General features: G+C 41.0%; 1 protein-coding gene across 17 annotated transcripts in view; it reads right to left on the reverse strand.

The window, feature by feature from the left end:
• The window catches only part of Fggy (FGGY carbohydrate kinase domain containing), a 479381-nt gene that overhangs the window by 248238 nt on the left and 208477 nt on the right, over positions 1-22666 (reverse strand). For 16 of the 17 annotated variants that reach the window (XR_015452489.1, XR_015452488.1, XR_015452490.1 and 13 more), the window contains one exon: positions 8651-8779. Coding sequence is in view for 13 of the 17 variants with exons in the window: in XM_087214470.1 (XP_087070596.1) it covers positions 8651-8779 (129 nt within the window). In the remaining 4 variants the exon portion in view is untranslated. Of the gene's footprint in view, positions 1-8650; positions 8780-8885; positions 9205-22666 lie in introns of those variants that run through there. The other variant, XM_021248225.2, reaches the window with a different exon arrangement.

Genomic DNA, 22666 nt, shown 5'->3' on the forward strand with positions numbered 1-22666 from the left:
GTAGATCAGTCGAGATCACATTAACCATAGCTAAACACACATTGCTAAGGAATGTTTTAGGCATTTTACAGGTCTTATCTTTTCACTTGTTCTTCAAACAGCTCCATGAGGTAGGTACTACCTATTCCTATTTCACAGATGGTGGGGAAACTGAGGCATGGGGTGTCAGGGGACCTCTTAGGGGTACATAGAAACCCTATGCAACCAGGATTCAAGTCAGCTACATTTTCTTAACCACTACACTGTGTTACCTCAAGATCTTAAACTTCCACTGTCTTCAAAGAGCCAAATTCTAAATCTGAGTCATAGTAGAGACAACAGCTAAAGTCAGAATTATGGAAACGTGGGATGGAGAAGGTGCTGTAACATGACAGAGCTATATGCCAACTATTCCTTCTTAGCTTCTCCAGAAATGAGCTACAGTGAGCACTGAAGTGACCCTTAAGATGCTCAGTATGGGGAAGTTAAAAAAAATAGTTCTCTTTGCTCTTTTAAGTGACTTATGTGAATGTACAGTTAAGATAAAATTGAAAACAAGGAAATGAAGTAGGTCTACAGAGATACAATGTGGGAGAAGCCGGCAGTTCAGAAGGGAGGCTATTGCTGCGGGGCAGTCAGTGGAGATGTGCACTTTCCCACCATCAGCTGCTGATAGGCATGGCCCAAAGTAAACATTAGTGCTCAGGGGTAGTATATGGACAGGAAACACCACGTGTTGTGTTTCTGTGCCATGAAAAACAGTGGCCCTGATCCTACTCTTGCAGCCAGTGACGCAAATGCAATCTTAGACTCTGAGCCCCTAAACACTTTTCCAGCAGTCTTTTACCTTTTGAACTCAGAGCAGGAGGCCCTTCTAACAGGTGGCTGGCAATGTCAGAACCCATGGGTAGGCTATTGTGTATTTTTTGTTTTTGTTCCCAAGCTCAGCAAAGGAAAAGAGCAGCTCATCTTCTTAGCCACATACAAACGTAGGAGAGATTAAATAGAACCTGCTGGGTAAAATTTCCCACTGAAAACTAAATAAGGTTTTGGAGCTGATGGAATTGTCAGAGATCTGCCTATAGTCAGGGGCTTTGAGCATAGGGACTCGCAGTGGGTCCAGACACTGCTCCACGAGCTGGGCAGAGCTTGTTTACTGCTTGTTGCAAAGGGTGCACCAAAGTAGATGAGAAGACATGGTGGGGGTACACAGATGAAGGGTTGAATCTTGTACCCAATCCTTTCTATTCCTATAACCTTGGACAAATCTCTTCACTTCCTTCAATGCCAGTTTTCTCAACCATTAGGGTAGAAAAAAGTTCCTTCCTCGTTTCTGGGATAGTGGATTAAAAATGGCAAGTCATTACACAAATGAAATTAGTGTAAGCACTTGGCAATTAACAAAAGCAATCAGCAAAATGAATATCAACATTAACATCATTGCTTTCTCTACCACACAGGCAGAAGTAGCTGAGAATCCCCTATCCTGGTCTAACAAGCCTGCTCTTATTCCCAACTGGTAGAAATCAGACTCTTCTGCTGCTTTGAAGGTCCTTTATTAAAGTCACCTCCCCACTTGGGGTCTTATAAAATGGATCTAGAAATACACCCAGAAGAATGTTAAATAGAAGTGCTGTCTTCTGTCATGGACACAGGCATGCACTGGTGTGAGGACAGGCTAACAAATACAAAGGCACAGATACACTAGCCAGGTGAGTCAGGGAAAAGTCACAGGCCCCAGAGTCATAACGACTTGGACCTAGAAACTACGTTTATAATTTATTAATGTTACCACTAGCAAGTTATTAAACTGTGATTTCCTCAAATGTAAAACGCAGAAAATAATGGTAGCCACAGCATGGTTGCGAGCAGGCAACGGTGACTGCTAAAATATTTAGCAAAACACTTGGCACTGAATATGTGTTCAATAAAAGTAAGCAAAATAAAAACAGCTGCTTTTAGCTCTTGGAGGAACCTGAATACCAGGTGCATAGTGCACATTGTGGTAACAAAACAGAGACTTATTCATGAGTGGCCTAGAGAAAATGCTTACCTATTTTTTATAGCCACCTGTGATACTGACTGTAGCTATTAAATGGGATCTAAGGTATGGAACAGAATAACATACCCAGAATCATTCTCTCTTCCTAATTTGGAGGTGGTGTTGCACTATATGGGCAGGGCCCTGGCTGATGAATTCGGAGGTACAGAGTTTAAATTCAACTCGAAGAGTAATTTGCTGATGAAACCTTCAGTGACTGACCATTTTTCTGGGCCTCAATTTTCTCACTGTGAACTGAAGAATTTGTTAGAGAAAATCTTTGCACAATCTTTTAATTCTAAAACCTTATGATTGCTCATTATCTAAACAAGAGTATGTGTATCAAGCTAAGATTTCTCACCAGGTTCACAGCTGTAGATACTGATTGGTGTAGCACAGAATTTAAAGAGCATGAGATAGGGGAGCTGGGTGCATGCCAAGATCCTGGGTGGCTCCCAGCTCTCTGTCCAAGAGAAGTCTCAGGCCAGTCCTCCATAGCCTAGAGAAGCAAAGCACTTCTAGAAAGCCCAAGAGCCTGCAAAATGAACACCAAGCTGCCCTTCCTTCTCATCTCCTCTGCCCCTCTGCCATGGGAGCTGCCACCACGCTGCTCATTGCTGCCAGGTCTCAAACAGTAATGGCGTACAGTAAACAAACCTCAACTTAAGACAATAAACTTGAAATCACCTTAACAAATTTCTCCTCCTCTGACTCACATTCAGAAACTCCCTGAATTGTCCTTGCTTTATGTGCTCAGGGCCTAGCAGAGCTTTCTTCTTCCAGATTCCCTAGCACCACTTGACCTGTGCTTCGAATCCCCTCCATCTCCTGCAGACCATCTGCCTGTCTGGATCCACCTTCTCTTTTTGGTAAGCTTCCTCCTGCCCCAGGTCTTAGCTAGATCCTGGCTGGCTCCTTCACAGCACAGTTCCGTTCTGGTCTGACTGGCCTCCTTGACAACTGCTTCCAACTCCTTGTGTCCTCACTACCAAGTTGCTCCCTTATGCTATCTCCTCTGCTTGCTAGGCGACACCCCAGACATTGGGCCCCAGAACTTTCACAAGGGTTAGGCCCAGGGATCTGTATGTTTCAAAGGCTCCTTCACTTAGATTTAGCAATCCTTATTTTTGAGTCTTCAAGATTCTCTCAATTATTATCTTAATTATTAATGAATTCATTGAGGTACTGTGGACAGATTTGGTGGGTTCTATACTAAATGATGAGCAAACCAAAAGGAATATGATGTGTTGGGGAAAGTTAAAAAGGTGTAAAGTGTTGCAGAAACAGAGTAGGGAGGGATTCATTTTTCTCTATGAGTGGGATTAAGTTTCAGGATACTTCCACAGTGGAAAATGTTGATGGATGAGCAGGACACCTAAGTGAAGAGGGGAGGGAAGATCTTCCCATACAAGAAAGCACATGAGCAGAGAAAAGAGGCAGCCAGCCCAGGAAGTGTGCAAAGAAGGCCAGTGGTGTGGCACAGCTTGATTTCAGCAAGAAGCATGGGGTAGGAGTCACCTTGTGTTCCCTACTCCCCAGTCTTCACTCTGATTTTATTGTCTTACAGCTTCTTTGACTGCAGAGTTAATGTCACAAGATGTATTTATTGGAAGTACTAAGATATTAGCAGATGCCTTATTTTGGGCTGCCTTCTAGCTTCTATAGAAATGGACCACATCGATGAAGGGACATCATTCATGGTATTTTAACATAACATGGACTTCTCAGCTGCAGCGCTGCTGACATTTTGATTGTTGTAGGGGTCTGGCCTGAGCGTTGCAGGATATGTACCAGCATCTCTAGCCTCTGCCTAACACAGGCTAGCACTATTCCGGCTTCCCAACCATGATTAATAAAACTGTCTCTAGACATTGCTAAATGTTCCCTGGGGGTGAAATCATCCCGGTTGATAATTATTGGTCTAGAGAAAAATAAATTAGCTTTTTGGCATCAAAGTCAAGTTCAAATCTTGCTATGACCATAGTCATGTGATTGTGGAAATGCTACTCTTTCTGCCTTCAATTCCCTCATTACACAACAGGGAGTAACCTAGGTCTTGTTAAGATTACTGTAAGGAGCAGGAGATAAAGTATATGAAGCATCAGGCAAAGTCCCTGGCACACAGAAGGCAAATAAGAAATAGTCGTAATAGCAGTGGGACCAAAGAGAGTGGTGGTTTTAATAGCAGTTCTTATTAATGATGTCGATATTATTTTACTATTAGAAATAAAGCCTAATTAATGCTTCCATGTGACAAAGAAAAGGAATTACTACAATTACATTACTAGACACAGTTCCTCTAAGAATTCTCTTCTAATTCTTTAAGTCTCAATTTGGAGCCCATTTTTTTTTTGCCAGAGCCTTACACACTTGGCACAAATTGTTTTATGTACTTGTCTGTTTTATCTACCTCAACTACCAACTTCCAGAAGTCCATTTTTTTCACCTCATATCCTCATCAATTAGCAAGGTTGTTCTTCAAGAAACAATTTGTGAAAGACTTTCCTTTTTAACAATGGGTTACTTTAAGGGTCAAATTCAAGTGAGGACTGCATTACATATGAGGAGATATGTCCCCGCCTGTAAGACAGTCTAAGTATGAGCTATGGAATCAGATGGTGTGGGTTTAATCATGTATCACCACTTACTTTGCAACTTTTATAGAGCAAGTTAGGCAATCCCATGAGCTCAACTAGCTCATATGACAAAGGGAAAATAAATGATAGTATGTAAAAAGCTGCTTTGAGAGCTAAGTATTAGATAAAATATAAAAATCTATTCTTGGGTCCACAGCTAACTCTTCTTGAGTGTTCTGAGGCTCAGGTTTCCCATACAGAATGAGGTTGCACATACCTGTCCTAACCGCACTACAAAGTTGCTGCGAGGAGTAAACACAGATATACTTCATAAATGTAAAGGCTAGAAAGTTAACAGCTTATGGGGGGTAGGGGTGTTCCTGGTCAAACATACTACCTTTTATATATACAATGCTTATAAATAAACACTCTCCAGATCAAGTTATCTAGAGTTGCTGCCCATCCACCCTCTCTGCTAGAACACTGATAATGGTGAGACAAGAAACTGGTCGGTTTTATTGCTCACGGGACAAGACTGTGCTTTGCTTCATGAGGGCACAAAGCAGAAGCTCATTTTCAGCCAGCTAAATTAATTCTTCTGCCATTAAAAAAGAAAAAGACAAACATTAAAAATCCTCATTTCAGTTTGAGTGTGCAATTCAGATGAGCAATTTAAGCCAATTCAACATCTGGCCCAGATGAGCAATTTAAGCCAATTCAATGTCTGGCAAAAAATCCAGGATTGGTGAGCAAAGAGTCTGCTAAACCTAGCCAGAAAATTTGCTCTTGACCAAAATCTGCTAATGTGATGAGAACACAAATGATGGAGATTTCCAGACATCTAAGAGTAGTTCAGAGAGAGCACAAAACAAATTCTGTTGCTCCTGGAAAACTGAGCAGGGTATAATTACTGCATAGGGACAGTTGCCTCTGTATGAGAGAGGCTGCTGTATCTCTCAGCCAAAACTCTCATCTCACATGGAGGAAATGCCATTTGATCATTCACTCACACACTAATATGCACATGACAAGGGTTCTCCACGTGCAAAGTACTGTAAAAGCTGTGGGATATGAATGGCAATGTGCTAAACCAGCTTATGAATTCATAGATGAGACAATTTTGCCCATATAGATCTACAAATACAAGCCACAGTTAGAAAAAAGGAGTGTTAAAGTTAGCTTGAGAAGTTAGAGAAGTCTCCGCCAAGAAGATGACACCATCTTCAAGATTTGATGTATAACCATAAGTGTTTCATAGAGAAGAGGAACTGACAGGAGAAGGGCCTGTGAGAAATTAGGTTGTTATTGCCTTTCGGGACAGTTGGGGTGCTGGAGCCAAGAACAGACCTGGAACAAAGTTAATGCTATTTTTAAAAGCTAGAAAAATATCAGCAGCAGGAGCAGTGGCCAGAACCACCCCCACAGAGTGCAAACAAAGCTAGTCCTATCTTTCTCTGTCTGCTGGGGAATTCACTAACCAGCACCTTAAGAACAAAATGTTCTTTTATCTTTGATTTGTATTCCCACAAAGTCCTTCCTCCTATGTCTCCAGAGCTGGAAAAAGCATGAGTTGAGCTGTATTTGCTTCTTTGATCTTCATCCTCTCTTTGAAGGCTGGTTCTGGGAATGAGTGTCCAGAGGCATTTCTCCAAAACGGAGTGCTAACCCTCCTCCTTCTCAGAGTGTAGGGTGCAACATGAACATGCCAGAACAGCACCTGAAGGGGCCACATTGGTCAGGGCTTGTTTTTGAAAGGCCTAGAGGGCCTCTATGTCTCACCCCAAAGCTGAGTTTGCACTGACCATCAGGGATCTCTTGGCACAGAGTTCATCTAACCAGCTCTGGGCACCATTCCTGACCTCCAGCTACACAGAATCTTAAGGTAGTGAATCCTGCACTGTGGTACAGAGAACTGGAGAAAAAGTCAGTGCAAATGCAGAGAAGGCAAAGAGAGTCCAGAGCCTTGGGTCTTTCTTCACTTGCCTTAGGTGGGAAAAGACAGTTCTGATAGACATTTCCTACCAAAGTGGTAACTCAGATAGCTTCATTTATGAAGCTCCTACTTTGTGTCAGGTACTATAGTCTTGGATGAGAAAACCAAAGAGAAAGGCCTCATTATTGTATGTACTATGTGCCAGACACAATGCTATCCACTGTAACAATTTATATCATCATTCTCATAATAATCCTGCAAAGGAGCCCTGCAAGCTCTTCTCACAAAAGAAGAAATGAACACACTAAGAGGCATCCTATTTGTAGACAGACAGGAATTTAATCTTGATCTCCAGACACAATAGGTCTCAGGGGCTTCTCCCGAGAAACCAGTACTATCAAGTTACAATCACTCAGGCCAGCAGAGGACAATGAGAATTTTCTCTCTGAGAGGAGTGGGACTTTGTCAGATCTGTTCACTGTTCAAAACCGCCAGTGTCTAGGACCCATAGCTGATAGGTTTTTGTGCACTTGATCCTTGTCTTAGAGCCTGCAGTTGGACTGCTGGATGACCTTTTCAGGAATTTTAGGTTTCTGTTCTCCTCCACATCCAGATGGGGCAGAGGCAAGGTGGGAAATGAGAAGGGAGCTTTACTCCCAGACCTCCTCTCTCTCTCAGATGTGCTAATCCTGAACTGGCTATGGTGAAGGAGAGAGGAGGCAGCATCAGTGGGTACGAAAAGGATAAATCTTGGTCTAAAGTGTTAAGTAAAACTTTCCTGTCCATGGTCACTAAGAATGTCCTTCCTGTCTTTCCCAGCCACTGCTGGCACCTAAGCTCAGCCCTTAAAGAATCCTGTGTCTTATTTTATCTTTCCACTTAAAAAAACTTACTTTCTGACAACACAGGGGAACTCAGTAACTTGTAAGCATTTGTGTTTTAGAGGAACCAAAGGCTTAAGCCAAATCTCCTAAAGGTACATTTTGAAGAAAAAGACTGACCTCCCACACTGGAGGACACAGTGAGTTGCGGGGAAAGGGAGAAGGTATGTTTTCTCTTATCCCTGAGGGAGCTCTGGAAAGCTCCCCAGCAGCAGCTCTCTGCCTTTCAGCATGGGATGGCCCCTGCCGGGTGCGCATCACCTGGCTGGAGGTGGACTGGTCCTGTCATCCTAGGAGCAGTTTCAAAGGCTGGACTGAAAGGCTTCACATGTGACCTGGAATGTCAGGATCACTAGGGACAGGAGCACGCCATGTTCATTTAGACCTCTAGTTCTCTCTGTGCTTATACTAAAAAACCCAAATCATGACACTACCACCACAAGCACACACTGCAAAGTGCTTCTAGAGAAACATCCTTGCTTAAAGTCAGAACCACGCTGCCTACCTCTCCACCACCCCACATGTGGTATTGGCTATTCACTGTCTCAGGCACTGGGGCAGAGTCTGAGGTCAGGGCAATGAACAGGACCGACATGCTCATGGCCTGATGAGGACTATGCTGTTTCTGCAAGTCCATGCACTCCATAGAAGGACAAAACACTGTTTAAAATCTGCCATTGAAGGAAACAGGTTAATCTTCTCTGTAAGGCTAAGGCCAATGCACCTTATTCTTGCTTTAATAAGATTAAATTTAATGAACTTATAAAGCACCTATAAGAAATATAAGAAAGACACAGGGTTCAGCATGAACCCTTCTGTCCAAGAAAACAAGCAAACCCAAGTACTGCAAAACAACAAATAAATATAAATATCGATTAGACTTAAAAGGATTTTGTGGTACAATTAGAAAACATGAGTACAGCACCACCATATGCTAGATGGAAATACACATATGTTTTTTAAATTTTCAAGAAAGCCAAGAAATACCCACACATTTTCTAGGATCAATTTTTATATTATTATATATGGAGAAATATTATTATATATGGAAATATAAATTTTATATTTGATTAAAAGTTCTATAATTCTACCTAATGCCTAACTGTAAAAGGCTTTGCATTGCTACCCCTTGAGTCATCAGTTCTTGGTCTCTGCTTTCCAGTCACACAAAGAGTGTCATGTGTTGTGGCGAATATTCAACTGACACAGAGTTGGGTGCAGGCACGGGGGAAAAGGTTACCTAGTCCTCCTGCATGGGCATCAATGAGTGAGGCTGCCACTGCAGTGCCGACGGGAAGGCCGAGCTCTCTTGCTGCCTCTGGTGTTAGCCCATTTCCGAGAGAAGCCCCAGGAGACAGCACTTCATTTCCTGGGTAGAGAGGAGTGAAAACAAACACCCATCAGTTTGAGAAATAAAAAGTGAACACCGAGTTTTCTTACGGGAACTTCTTCTTTTTTTTTTTTTTTTTTGGTACCGGGGATCAAACTCAGGATCTTGTGCTTGCAAGGCAGGTGGCAGAACCACTAAGCTAAATCCTCAACCTTATGGGAACTTCTTTGATCCCTCCTCCTTTGCTGCTTGTTTTTCCCTCAACTTCACAAAGACAGATCCATGTAGCCACAAAGAGTCCCTTTGCTCATTTGGTGACCTGGCTGTTTATACTTGGTATGTGTAGGTCATGTTTTGAGGTGCTCTACAGAGCTAGAATTCTGAGGTATTGCTCAAACCAAAGAAAAATCCCACTAATGGGAAATTCCTAAAGGAGCATAAATTCAATAGCCTCTTAAAGACCAGGGGAATGTAAACTCTGAAAGAATTTGAGAAATTTACTTGTGAAATGTTGCTTCCTATCAAATTATAAGGAGGGAAGGGAAATATTTTGTCACAAGAAAGAAAGAAAGCCCAATCTAAACCTGGCAAACATTACAAGGCTGCTACTTGCACAACTATAGAATACAATTTGACTGATGTACTTTAGAGTTGTGCAATGTACTGACCCTGACATTTGAGGCGACCTTGAATTCTTATAATTATTCAGCCCTCAGTTAATAATTTGTTGACTATCTTGCTTTCTGCTAGTACGGTGGGGCTGTAAAAGGCAGTTCTTGCTCCCAACCTAGTTAGGAAGACAAAATAAGGACAGAGATCCATGGAGTCAGGAGGGAATGCAATTATCCATCTGTTTCCAGGTGTTTAACAGAGGTGGATCCCTCTACTGTGCATCAAGGAATTCTATAATAAGTTATTTCTGCACTCTATTGACCCATACACATGCATGCACACACACACACGTACATGTACATGAACATATATATACTTAGAGCCTGCTAAAAATGTATACATATTTCAGGAAAAGAAAAATAATAAATGTCTGGAAGGTAATGGCCACCACTTGGAGCACTTCCTATAATTGTAGAGGTTGAAGGTAATTTGTATTAATCTCATGATGTTTCAATAAATTTAGTATTAAAATATTTATACAAGTTTTTCTTTTCTTGAAATGTGTATATATTTTGGGAGAATATAGATAGATAGATAGGTATACATATCAATATATAGCTATATATATTTCTATATATCTTTTGAGGCCCAAGATTCTAGTAGAATCTAGCACCAACCAATAGGCTTCTAGCCTGGATAGAATACAAAGTGAAAAGGAAGCTCAGTGCTGCTGCTTCCTGCCTACCCTGCCATGGACTGTTTCTCCTCTGCCATGATGCCCTGCCTCAAAGCTAGCTGACTATGGACTGAAACCTCTACAAACTGTGAACTAAAATTAAACGTTCCTCCTTTACCTTGTGTGTGTTGATATTTTGTCTTAGAAACAAGAGAACTACGATGCCTGAAACCACTGCAATGGCTTCTGACCTTTCTTGTCCAATGTACTAGCCCCTGGATACTGGATTAAATACACAAAATATGGCTGGAACAATGAGGACCTAGATTTCTCACTTTCTTTGATTTTAGTTTCCATTTAAATTTAAAAACTGATACTCAATTCAGTAACTGAAAACTTGCTTGGCATATGCTTGGGGTGATCTGGATATGTGTATCTATTTTTCAACATTAATTTATGAAATCTAACTCAGGTATTTCAAATGAAAATCTAGTGTCTGAATTGATACATGCTCAGTGGAAAATATGTAACACATGCCAAAGACTGAGTCTCAAAAATGTATGTGAAAAAACATTATTAATATTTTATGTTGAAATGGTATTTGGACATATTAAATTAAGCAAAATATTAAAATTGATTTCACCTACTTATTTACTTTTTCATGGCTACTGGAAAATTTATAGCCACATATGTGGTACATAAGATACAGCGATAGGGCAGTGCTGGCCTGGAGAACAAGGTTATGCTGCTCCAAGAGAGGCAGAAGGAAGAAAACCTCTATTTGTGTTGAATATTGATTGTGCAGGATAATAGAAATTTAGAAGAAAATATCCCCTTGGTTCTGTGCAATTTGGTTCTGGGGAATGTCTTAATTATGCCATCATATCTGGAAAAAAACAATATACATCACTCCCATGGTGAGCATTTATATGTCACTGACTACACTGAGGACACAACACACATTTTCTCACCTTTTTCATAGTAACCTTCTGTGCAGGGGACACCAATAAATATACGTTCCCAACTTTACAGATGAATGTGGAAACTGAGTTTTATAAATAGAAAATATATGTCCCAAAATATTACAATATAAGAACTGGAGACAAACTCTGCACTCTTCTTCAAATGACATCCAAAGTTGGACTGCATGGACAGAGCCAACTCCCATATACTATGCAGACAGAACCCACCCCAAGGACAATTGTTCCTGGCCAACTCCACACCTATGGATTCCTTGCCTGGGTGTGACCATCTACCAACTTCAAACTCACTCTGTGTTTTGTTCCTCTTGGCATGGAGCAGCAGAGATGCAGTTCTAGTCAGAGTAAATAAAGTAGGGCACTCTAATCAGCTTCCACATAGACATTAAATGAATGAAGTTGAATGAAATTATGAATCTGAAATAAGTCCAAGATAAATTAAGAGAAAAATAGCAAGACGTAGAGTGATATTCAGAGTATGATAATGCTTACAATATTTAAAGGTTGCGCTAAATGTAAAGACATATACTTCTAGGAAAATCCTAGAAAAATACTCAGAGGATAGTTCAGGGCTTGGGGTCCAGTGCAGGGTATTCTTCTTTATTATTTCTGCTGCTCTATACTAAGGCCTTGCATTTCTTTTGTGATCACACTAGCTTAAGTTGAAATAAAAATAAAATACCTAAGAGGAATATTGTGCATCTTTTCCAAAACCTGATCCGTGGTCTAAAGGCAGGAAAGAAGCCCAAGGGCAGTTCACCTAGATCCGGCTTGTGCATACAGCTGCACCTTGGGATGTTAACAAAGCACTTATCTTGGGGTTTTGGGGCTTGCTGAGTTCCCGTGTGGACGGGCAGATTCGGTTTGAGCGGTCAGAAGTTGGAGTCTACAATTATCTGGTGGTTACAGTCCCTCTTCACAGGCAGGGGCTCCTATTACACCAAATCTTCCCCTACCAGTTTTTCAATTATCTATGACTAATGAGCACTTTGGGAACAGTTTCAGACATACACATAATCCTCTTTCCTGATGTCAGCAGCAGAAATTAATGACTATATGGATTGCTGGCAGACAGAAAATGCATTATAATGGTCAACAGAACTGTTATCCTCTCCAGAAAGGGGGTGAGGTGTTGAATTAAGTGGAAGATTCTGTGCCCCTTTGCATTCCTGCAGGGAGGTGAAATCCAGGGGAAGAGCTGGCCTCAGACTCATAGGAATGTCAGAGAGGTCTGGGTGTGGGTGGCATGATTGGCACTGGGGAAGGGGGGGGGGTCCCAGCTTAGTTTTGCCAAAGTCAACGGGCCAACTAGACTGGCTGGGACAGAGCAAAGTGATGCCCTGCTCTGCCAGCAGAGAGGGTACTGGTGCACTTCAGATGGATCTGACTTGTAATCTTGTTTAGGGAAGGGGAACATACAACTCAAGAACATACAACTCTCCAACAATGGGCTGGAGTTATTTTTAAAGTATGTGGTGGCAGATGTAAATCTGGTACCTCACACAGGCATAACACATGCTTAGGAAGTTTCAGAGACTGTTCAGACCTAGCCTGACTCAGGTGAGGCTCCAAAGTTACAAGAAGCGTGAAATCTCAAAAGGTGAAACACAATGCCATCTATGTGCACATGGCTGCCAGGAGACTGGGCCGCTGACAGTAATTTTGAAAGAACTAACAGAATTAGGGGCTTCTCTCATATCCAGCACCTGAATTTACCTACATAGACCCCAGATCACTTAGCTTGGTCACCTGGATTTGGGAGTCTCCTAAATTGGGAGAAAACAATTGGTGAATGACTGATTGAAAAACATTACAGAAATTCTGGCTCCTTAATTGGATTATGCACCTCTAGAACAAGTCACAAACCCCAGAAATGAATGAGGAATCCAAACTTGAGATGCCCTCCCACCTGCTGGAAAACATCTTCTGAAACAGTAATAAGTTCCTTTCCCTTCATTTACCTCCTAAGAATACTCATTTTAAATGAGAACTAAATTCTACTTTACATTATTTATTTAATATAAAACTTTATGATATCCTCATTAGTCATTATAGAAATATGTACTGTGTACTTACTATGTGCCAAGCATTGTCCCAGTGCTAAAGATGCAGTAAGGATCAAGGGAGATGAGATCCCTGCCCCCACACGTCTCACTTTCTTGTAGACTCCACCCCTAACCAACACCTCACCTACTTATACCTTGTAGTTATTACAGTTTGTAAGCTCCGCTGTAGTTTAGGCTGTGCTTTATATTTCTGTGAGTCCTTGACCTTATATTTTGACCTGTAGTAGGTATTTAATACATAAGCAAATCAGTTTTAATCTATTTTAAAATAATCTTTGTGTTGTTTTTACCCCATATCTCTATCCACTCCTCACTAGAAAAAGACTAGCTTAATGATTATTTTATTTATCTCTGTATTCATTTCCTCTGCTGTCCAACAGCCAACTGTGTCTAAGGAACAGGAGTTGCTAGCAAGGTTCATTTACCAAATTTATACCTTTTGAAAAGAGACAATAAGACCCAGATGAATCAACTTATACAAGAAAATTAAACATACGCACATGTACCTATTCATATAGGATGCTGAATTTCAGTTGAGAGAGTAAGGAGAAGAGACTATTAAGTGTAACCCTCAATCTTGAATACCACAGGATAAGAGATAAGGAATATATTTCCTCATATAATCTCACCAGTAATACGCTCTTATCTCTCTAACTCAGGGACAATGGAATCTATCAAGGCCAACACACATGCTTAGAAAATGGTTGACCAGCAGGCACAAGCCTCTTCCTAGGAAAAACAGATGCTGTGGTGGCAAGGCACTGTAGATACTATCTTTCAGTAGAATATTAGCTCTCCAATTCTCCTAACCTGGACAAGTCTGGTTCAAGGAGTACATGAAAATGCAACTAGTTAACTACTGTAGGTACACTGAAGAGTGGGATACAACTTGTATTTTAACCAGATAAGTATCATAATAGTCATAGAGCCCACTTATTAAAACCTATAGGTCTCCAGTCACTGCTCTGGGTTCAGTTGCTAACATCTGCAGTGCTAGTAACAGACCTATGGTCTGAGAATTAGATTCTACAGTAATAAAATCAGACTCTGAGAATGAGTTTCTATGATATTGGATTCTATTATTTTATAGTTATAGAAACGTAAATTGTTCAAAGTCACCTATGTAATAAGGGTCTGGCAAGGATTTCAACCTAGAGTCTCTGACTTTGGAGTCTGGGATTATCCCTCTCTACCATGCCTATTGGAGGAGTAGATCAGGACTGTCCTGGATAGAAAAGGAAGGTGACCAGGCATGGTGGTGCAAGCCTATAATCACAGTACTCAAGAAGTGGAGGTAGGAGGATTGCAAGTTCAAGGACAGCCTAGGCTACATAGCAAGTTTGAGGCCTGAGCTACACAGAACTAATTTCTCTAAAAAAGAAAGGAAAGAATAGGAGGAATGAGGAAAGGGAAGGGAAGGGAAGGGAAAGGATGAGAAAGGACAAAGCAAGCCAAGACAGTTTCATTGCCAAACAGCTCCTCTGCTAGGCTGCATCCAAGGACAAGGCCCCAAGAGCCATGAAATCCCAACATTCTGAATCTTCTAACTTTCTCCTCTGCTTTCTTCTCATTTCCTTTACTATGCTCCAAAAACACAGAAACTGAACTTTGGCCCTTGGGAGGACATAAAATTCAGTATATTCCTGTTGCAGTAGGGAAAAATGAGCCCAGAGAGGGAGATGCTTTCCTGGGGCCAACTAACTACGGAAGCAGTCATAAACCCAGGCCTTCTAACTCAAAACAGGCTTCCTCCAACACTTCCTGCTGTGGCAGTGCCATCCTGCAGTCTCCCTGAAATGGAGCAGGACGCTCATCTAAGCCAAGGCCACAAGTCACATGGAAAACAGGAGAGGTGGCAAAATTCCAACAGATTCCAGTGGTGTGGGCAGCCAATTCAGAACTATTCAGAGCATAAAGTCTTTTTAGCTTGAAATCATTCACTTTGGCACCCACGGTGACCCGATTCTCTAGATAATTGCAGATGCTCTATTTTGTTCTCACCTAGCCTAAGGCCACATCCAAAAAGCCTTCCCTAGGTAAAATAATAATTAATTGCTCTTTCCCCTACAATCCCACAACATGGGATTTGGAATTACATCATCCTGTTCTACATATGGCCTGTTCCCTTAAGCCTACCTCTTCCAATTCCAATGATAGTTGCCCTGAGGTCAGGGGCTCTTTCTGCAGATGATGCATCACCAGAGGCAGACAGGGTAACAAAACACATGGGAGTTCAAGTTAAGGGATGCACAGGCTTGGAGAGAAGTAGGGACTCTACTATTCAGGGCTTGTGAGTTTGGTCAAGAGATTTTCCTGCAAGTTTCCTCAACTGTGAAAAGGGCAGAATTACGCTATTGAGTAGTTATCTTACTCAAGGTAAATAATGCAAATAAAGCACTTTAGCAAGGTGTCTGCAACATGGCAATTCTTCAACCAATGTGAGATACTACTATGGTTATTATGACTCCCTATTCCTAGTGTACTGGACATCACCGAAACACAGAGCTTACCGGGTTCATGCTGGCTGAGTTCATAAAGCTTGAGGAGAGATCTATGATGTCACAACATGTGGAGATATATGCTTTTGGGGTCATGAGAGCCAGCTACAGAAACTGTGAAAGCTGTTAAAATATTCACAGTGATGGAATTCATTTTCTGAGCAAGAAAGTGTCCATCTCCCTATGGTCATGTCTCTATGGCATGCCCTCAGAGTGAAATATCTAAAGTGTGTAGGAGGTGTTCTCTTTGGAGTTATTTTAAGGACCAAATGTTGGTTTCAAAAGGAAAAATTATTATTTTGTCAGCAAAACACATGAATATTATGATGAGCAATGCCTTTAAGACCTAGGAAAACAGTTCTTTCATAAAGAGCTTACCCACTTGTAAGGGAAAGAAAATTTGGGAAATATATGAAAATATTTCAGCTGTCACTACTACAAGGTTTAAAGCAGTAGTTTCTATCATTTTGTTTTTTCAAAATCTAGTTTAAAGAAAACACAAAAAGAAACTGGAGACTGACATTAGTTTCTCAATTTTTTTGTTTTGTCCCACTGACTCACAGAAAAAGAAACCCCAGCTTCAGGGTCACTTGACAGAATGTGTTATCACTAACAAGACAGGAAGGAGATGATCTCAAAATAAACAGCACTCTTTTATATTAAGCACATGTCCTAGCTCAGTTATTCCATCACACCCCAGTGAACACTCTCTCAGGGACCACTGTTGCTCTCTAGTCTAGACTCCTGTCCACACACTGCTAGTATACAAAATGATAACAGCCTCCTAAGGATGGATGGATCTACGGGATGTCAAATAGTGACTCTCAAGTGGAAAAGCCAGCAAGTGGATCTGGTATTAACCGTACAAGGCCAAACATCTGGTGATTGGAAGACATCTGGGGCTTTTCTATCATGTAGACCAAACATGATCCAGGTAATTGACCAAAGTTTTTACTTCCCAACCAGATGTCTTACTTTCACAGAAAGGAAGTCAATCTTGTGCTTTCATGTGCAAATAAGCTAGACATAAATTCACCCCTGGAGGGCAGGATTAATTGCTTATTCTCAATGAACTCTAAATTACATATTATTTCTTTTTTTTCATATTATTTCTTTTTATCCAACTATTTTACCTTTGAAAAAAATTTTCCACTATTGTTTTGAAAAGTAAACATTTCACGTTAGCAGTGTTCTGTTTTAAATTGTCTACTCTTCACTTTTTTGACAGAGAGGCTGTGTGGTATCACAAAATACAATTCTATGTATTTTTCACAGAATGATTTGGCTCTAATTTGGCCAAATACTTACTCCCTCAATCTTTAAGGACCTTGGAAAAAATCACTTAAATCATCTAAATTCAATTTCTTTGTAGATTTACATCATAAAACCCATCTATCAGGGGCATCACTAAGACTGGGGATTATTCATTCCTACAGTTTGTATTGGGGACCTCCTCTGTACCTGGTACTGAGAGATCACAGCGGACCACTGTACTTGCTTGTCCTTCAGGGACTCAGGGAAGAGAACATAAGACTCACTTAATATACTGTATGATGTACTGTTCAGCAAAGGCAATACCTTAATTCAGGATTTTCAATAAAACTATGAGTGACTACAACCACAACTGATTCTGAAAGGGGAAAAGTTTATAAAAGGAAGAACATGTCTGCAACTTTTCCTCTTTAATCCAGCTTTCAAACAGACACTGGAATTTGCTCTGATTTAGTTTATTTAAAGAATTCATGTAGTTATCAATGACCCTCCACCTCTGTGCCTTTGTCCTGACAACCAAACATTTACTGCACAGAATATGGAAAATAAACAACAATGTGTTTCTTCAGTCAGGTTTAGCCAACAAAACTCAACAGCACGGAGACAATATTCAAAAGACTAAGGTCTTTGTGTGTGAAATCCTTAGAGGGAAGCATGCACACGCACACACAAATACGCAAACACACATACACACACAGGAATGAAGCAGAGGGAACTGGATAGAATACAACTGCACACAGAGAGGCTGGCTAATAGCTGTTTTATTACAAAAGCCAGGAAACAAATGAATATAGCTCATAAAGTCATTGTTTTGTTTTATATTTCACCAAAGCCCAGAAATGAATCTATGAAGAAATGGAATATGGCTATAGTTTGAAAACTTTTTTCCAAGAACTAGAGCTCTTCCCTCTCACAAAAGGTATCTTTTACAGAAATCTAGTATGTAACTGCTCTGGTGCAAGTGTGAAGGAAATGAGCAGAGGTGAGGGCAGCATGAGCCCCACCACCAGAGGAATCCAGAGATGCAAATCTAGAATTGATCCTATGGTAAGAGACCATCTTGAGGTCTCAGAAGAGGAGGAATGGTAATTTAGAATTGTAAAACAGAGTCTTCTTTTCTTAGGTCTCTACAATAGGGATACAAGCTGAAGAAGCTGAAAGTGTTCACTTACAGCCACAAACACGATGACTGTACTCTGGGCAAAGGAAGACACTGCACTTGCAGTGCCTGCAGGGTGGGGTGGGGGGATGGAATTCACCAGGTTGACATTTAGCCAAACGCTGGAGTCCAACCACAAATTTTCCAAAAATGATGCCATAACTTAATGGGACTATCTAGGTCATCTGGGGCTGGAAAGATGTCATATACATTTCGAAGAAAATGCTCAAGTGATAAGAAATGGAAGCTTCAAGCATTCTAAATGGAAGGCAATCTAATTCACCATGTTTAAACTCTTATTCTTTGGACTCAAGGTTTGGGAAAGTGAACAAACCTTAGGCAAAATGAAAAAGGAAAGCTGGATCAAGGCCCAAAAATGTCACCAGTTACCCTGTGCTTTCACCCTGGCCACAAAAAGGGTTCCCAGAGAGAGCATCAGAGGCAGAGATAGCAGCCCCAATCTCAAAGAGGTTGGTGTCTGAGGCTGGGAGGGGAAACAAATGGAAAGGGTAGGGCCCCATCTTCCACAGCTGTTTACAGGAGGAGTGTCAGAGTTATATCACCTCTGGAAGGTCATCAAGGATGGGCACCCAGGGGGCCAGTCCACCAGGCCCTGGCTGGTGCCATCATAATTCTCTTCTTTAAAGACAAAAATAGACGCTGTGAAGCTATTATGAACTACAGCTATTCTTCAGTGTACAAAGATAATAAACTTTTAATTATAGACCATTCAACAATGCAGAATGATAGAAGGGAAAAAAGAATTCCCCTTAATTTTCCTTCTCCCAGAGATAACTAATGAAATATTTTAAAATGTTAATAAATATATTTCCAAAATATTAAGATATATCAGATTTAATTTTATGCAAATGAGATAATATAATTATGCAGTCTTACAGTCTGCCTTTTTAACTCAGCAGTATTTCAGACATCTTTCCTCATCAATGATTATAGTATATTCTTTTTGAAAATGAATCACATTCTATCATTTGTGTGAGCCATATTATTTGACCAATCACTTAGTATTGGACATGGAACTTGTTTGTGTCAGATTAAAAACAAATCCAGGCCTGAAGGGGTGTTTTATTCCAAACTATTATTCTAAGGAGTAGGGGGGCACCCGCAATGGAGGATGGAATTACTGCAATAGGGAGACTATACTAAGATGTGCAAATGTCTCCAGGGTTAGGCACAGAGGGTTTTTATTTTCTGTAAGGAGTGTTATGGTGTTGGTCTTAAAGGTCCCCCAAGGGCCCACATGCTAAATGTTCACTAGTCTATGGCACTCCTGGGAGGTGGTGCAACCTTAGCAAGCAGGTGGGGCTTAGGGGAAATTCTGGATATTAGGACTCTAGGCTCTTTCTTCCTCTCTTTGCTTCCTGGCCATGAAATGAGCACCTTTATTCCCCACCCCCATACACCCCCACTGTGATTATCTGTGCTGCTACAGGCCCAACAAAGCCTCTTGCCAGCAGAGCCAAGGGACCATGGACTGAATCTCTGAAACCGTGATCCAAAATAAACCATTATTTCAGGTACTTTGTCACAGTGATGGGAATGTAACAGAGAGAGGAAAAAAGAAGAATGGGGTATGAGCAAATTGGACCAAAGAGTGGTGTGACTGGACAGTGGATCAGAGCATGTTTGACCCTGGGTCAGCCTCTTTACAAGAGAAAACTGAAACTAGTTTTATGTGTCAACTTTATTGGTCACATGATTCCCAGACTTTTGATCAAACATAGTGTTTCTGTGAGATTAACTTTCATGTCTGAGAATGAGCAAAGCAGACGGTGCCCCCTAACTCCCAATCAGTCGGCTGAAAACATACATGGAACAAAAGGCTGGCACTACCTGGAAGAAGAGAGAATCTCACCTTTTCTGTGGTCTTCAAACTAGACCTCAGCTGTTTCTAGCATATGGATTCAAAACGTCGCTCTTCCTGGGGCTTGCTTGAACTTGCTGGCCTTCATACTGTAAGTAAAATAGGAGCTGTCTTGGTCTCATGCCTTTTCCCTTAGCCTGGAACTAAACCATCAGCTCCCTTACGTATTCAGCTTGCTGATTCACTTTGCAGATCTCAGCTGAAAGTTATGGGAGCTGATACCTTCTAGTGTATTATGGATGGATGGATGGATGGATGGAGATAGATGCATGGATAGATAGATAGACAGATAGATAGATAGACAGACAGACAGACAGACAGACAGACAGACAGACAGATAGATAGATAGATAGATAGATAGATAGATAGATAGATAGATAGATCTCTTATTATTTCTGTTTCTCTGGAGAACTCTGCCTAATACAAAATCCCTCTAGCTCCACTGGCTCTGACTCAGGCAGAGGAAAGGGAAAAGTTCAGAATGTAGGATAAAGACAGAATATTAACAAGAATTTAGTTAATAAGCATTTTCTTCTAGCTGACCAGAGGCAATAAGCAGTTCAGTGAACCATTTCTAAAGCAACCCTCTGTCTCCAAATGAGAATTTACAGTGTCTTTAATGGGCCTTGTCACAGGTAATGGGGAACATCCATGAGTCTTAGCAAAGCCATGCAGATTTCCCCATATCATTCTTTATAGTAGGTCATTTCCTGGCACACAAAATGTAGGAAGTATTTCACAATCTTTTCTATTTTCCAGGCACACTAGACTCAGGTAAAATTCAACACCTCAGTCTATTATGTCTGTTCTAAAAAATACTGTAAAGAACATCTTGAAACACGCATCCTGGCCCATGGAGTGTCATGGCATACTTAAGGAATTTAGAAATGCCACCTCTGCTAGCCCTCAGCAACAATGGAGGTGATGAGTAGGTATCCAGTATCCTTTAGCTCTGTAACTCATAACTTTGGGGAACTAGAAAAACAAGGAAAAAGTATGAGCACTTTTCTCTAGCCACAAAAATCAAACGTGAAACAATCTGAATCTCCTTCCTTACATGGTTCTTCTGGGGCTCCTTGCTTAGGCAGTAGGATAAGATGAAAGGCCTCAAGAACCGAGTTTAGGCACATTTGGGCTCCAGTCTATAACAACATATGCTGAAATAAGGCTTTGGGTTATGTTTTTAACTTCTTTACTTCTCTTTCATAAGACAGTAAAAACAGCACATAAAAGGAATGTTGTCAAATGAATGAGATGATGAATGTAAAAAGGCCTAGCACAACTCATGGCACTTAATCAATTTTCACAAATATTTTTCTTCCCATACTGTGAAAGTTATATGGAAGCAAAACATCAGGGAATATCTAAGTTGTGCTAAGTACTAAGCTGGAAACTGTGATCCAAACATGTCCAACACACTTTAACCTCTTACCTAATTGAAGCTCATACTAATCTCATGAAGAGGGAAGGTCAACGACATTACAGGTCAAGAAATCAAAATGCATGCTGGATAGACCTGTAACTTGTTTGAAGCCTCATTTCAAATAGATATAGAGTTTGGTAGGAAATGTAGGATCTGGTTGTTTCATTTATAAAGATCATTCCCTTTCCATTAGGCAATGAGTGAAAAACATATCTCCCAAGTCCAGGTATAGCTGTAGCTATTAGCTCTACCATCTTCTACCAAACATCACACTTGCAAATTCCATCAAGGTTCTGCTGAGTATCCCAAGCCTCACTCTCCAATGGAAGGCTCATACCTTCCCCCTTGCCTAAAGCCAAGACTTAGGCCACAAACCAGCAGATGCATCAGGATTTCTAATGTTTTCCTACCTCACATTTCCCTTGGAAACAATGAGAAGCCTGCAAAAGCTACAGCAGAAGAGGTGCTTGCTCTGACCAGCCAAATTTCTCCCATGGTGAATACACACTGAGTTGACTCAGAGCTCAAGACATTTCCTGAACTGAAGTTTGAAATGAAATCCTCTGGCTTTTGCCAAGGAAAAATTTTTTCTCTGAGGTAAGTGGAAAGGGAGAACGATAAGATCAAAATTCTAGTTACTGAGTAGCTGGGAGTCAGCTCTCAGTGGCTCCCTTCTTCAGGAAACTTTGAAGCTCATAGCATTGATAAGTGGTGAAACTGGAAACTGGCACCAACCGTATGATTCCAAGTCCCACACCAACACCCGCGCCCCATCCTGTGCGCGCAGTGGCATAACACCTGATGTGAACAGTTTAAAGGTGGAAACAGTTATTTTGGCTTACAGTTTCAGAGGACTTAGTTCATGGTCATGGTTGTCTGAATCCATTGCTTTTAGGACTATATTGAGGCAGAAATATCATGCTAGACAGATGTGGTAGCACAAAGCTCCTCACTTCATGGGAGCCAAGAAGCAGAGAAAAAGGGAAAGATCCAGAGAGGAAGAGGCCAGAGACCAGACATAGTCCTCAAGGTCACATTCCCATGACCCACTCCCTCCAATTAGGCCCCACCTCCTGTTTCCAACACCTCCCAGTAATGCCATCAAAATATGATCTCATCAATGAGTTAATCCTCTTGATGAAGTCAGAATTTTTATGATCCCCATCCAAAAAACCCCACCTATGAAAACATGAGACCTCTGGGGGGCATTTTAGATTGAAACTATAATACTTCCTAGTTCTGAATTAAAATGTCTGGTCAGAATAAATAAACCCTGAAGGGCAATAGGGAAGAAGTAAGCAAAAGGGAGAAGGGAGAGAGGGATGAAGGAAGAGGGAGAACAAGAAGAAGGGGAGGGA

Source organism: Heterocephalus glaber, unplaced genomic scaffold (assembly GCF_053883595.1).
Source record: "Heterocephalus glaber isolate CG9 unplaced genomic scaffold, H.glaber_assembly_v1.0 deba00001447, whole genome shotgun sequence".
Taxonomy (NCBI): domain Eukaryota; kingdom Metazoa; phylum Chordata; class Mammalia; order Rodentia; family Bathyergidae; genus Heterocephalus; species Heterocephalus glaber.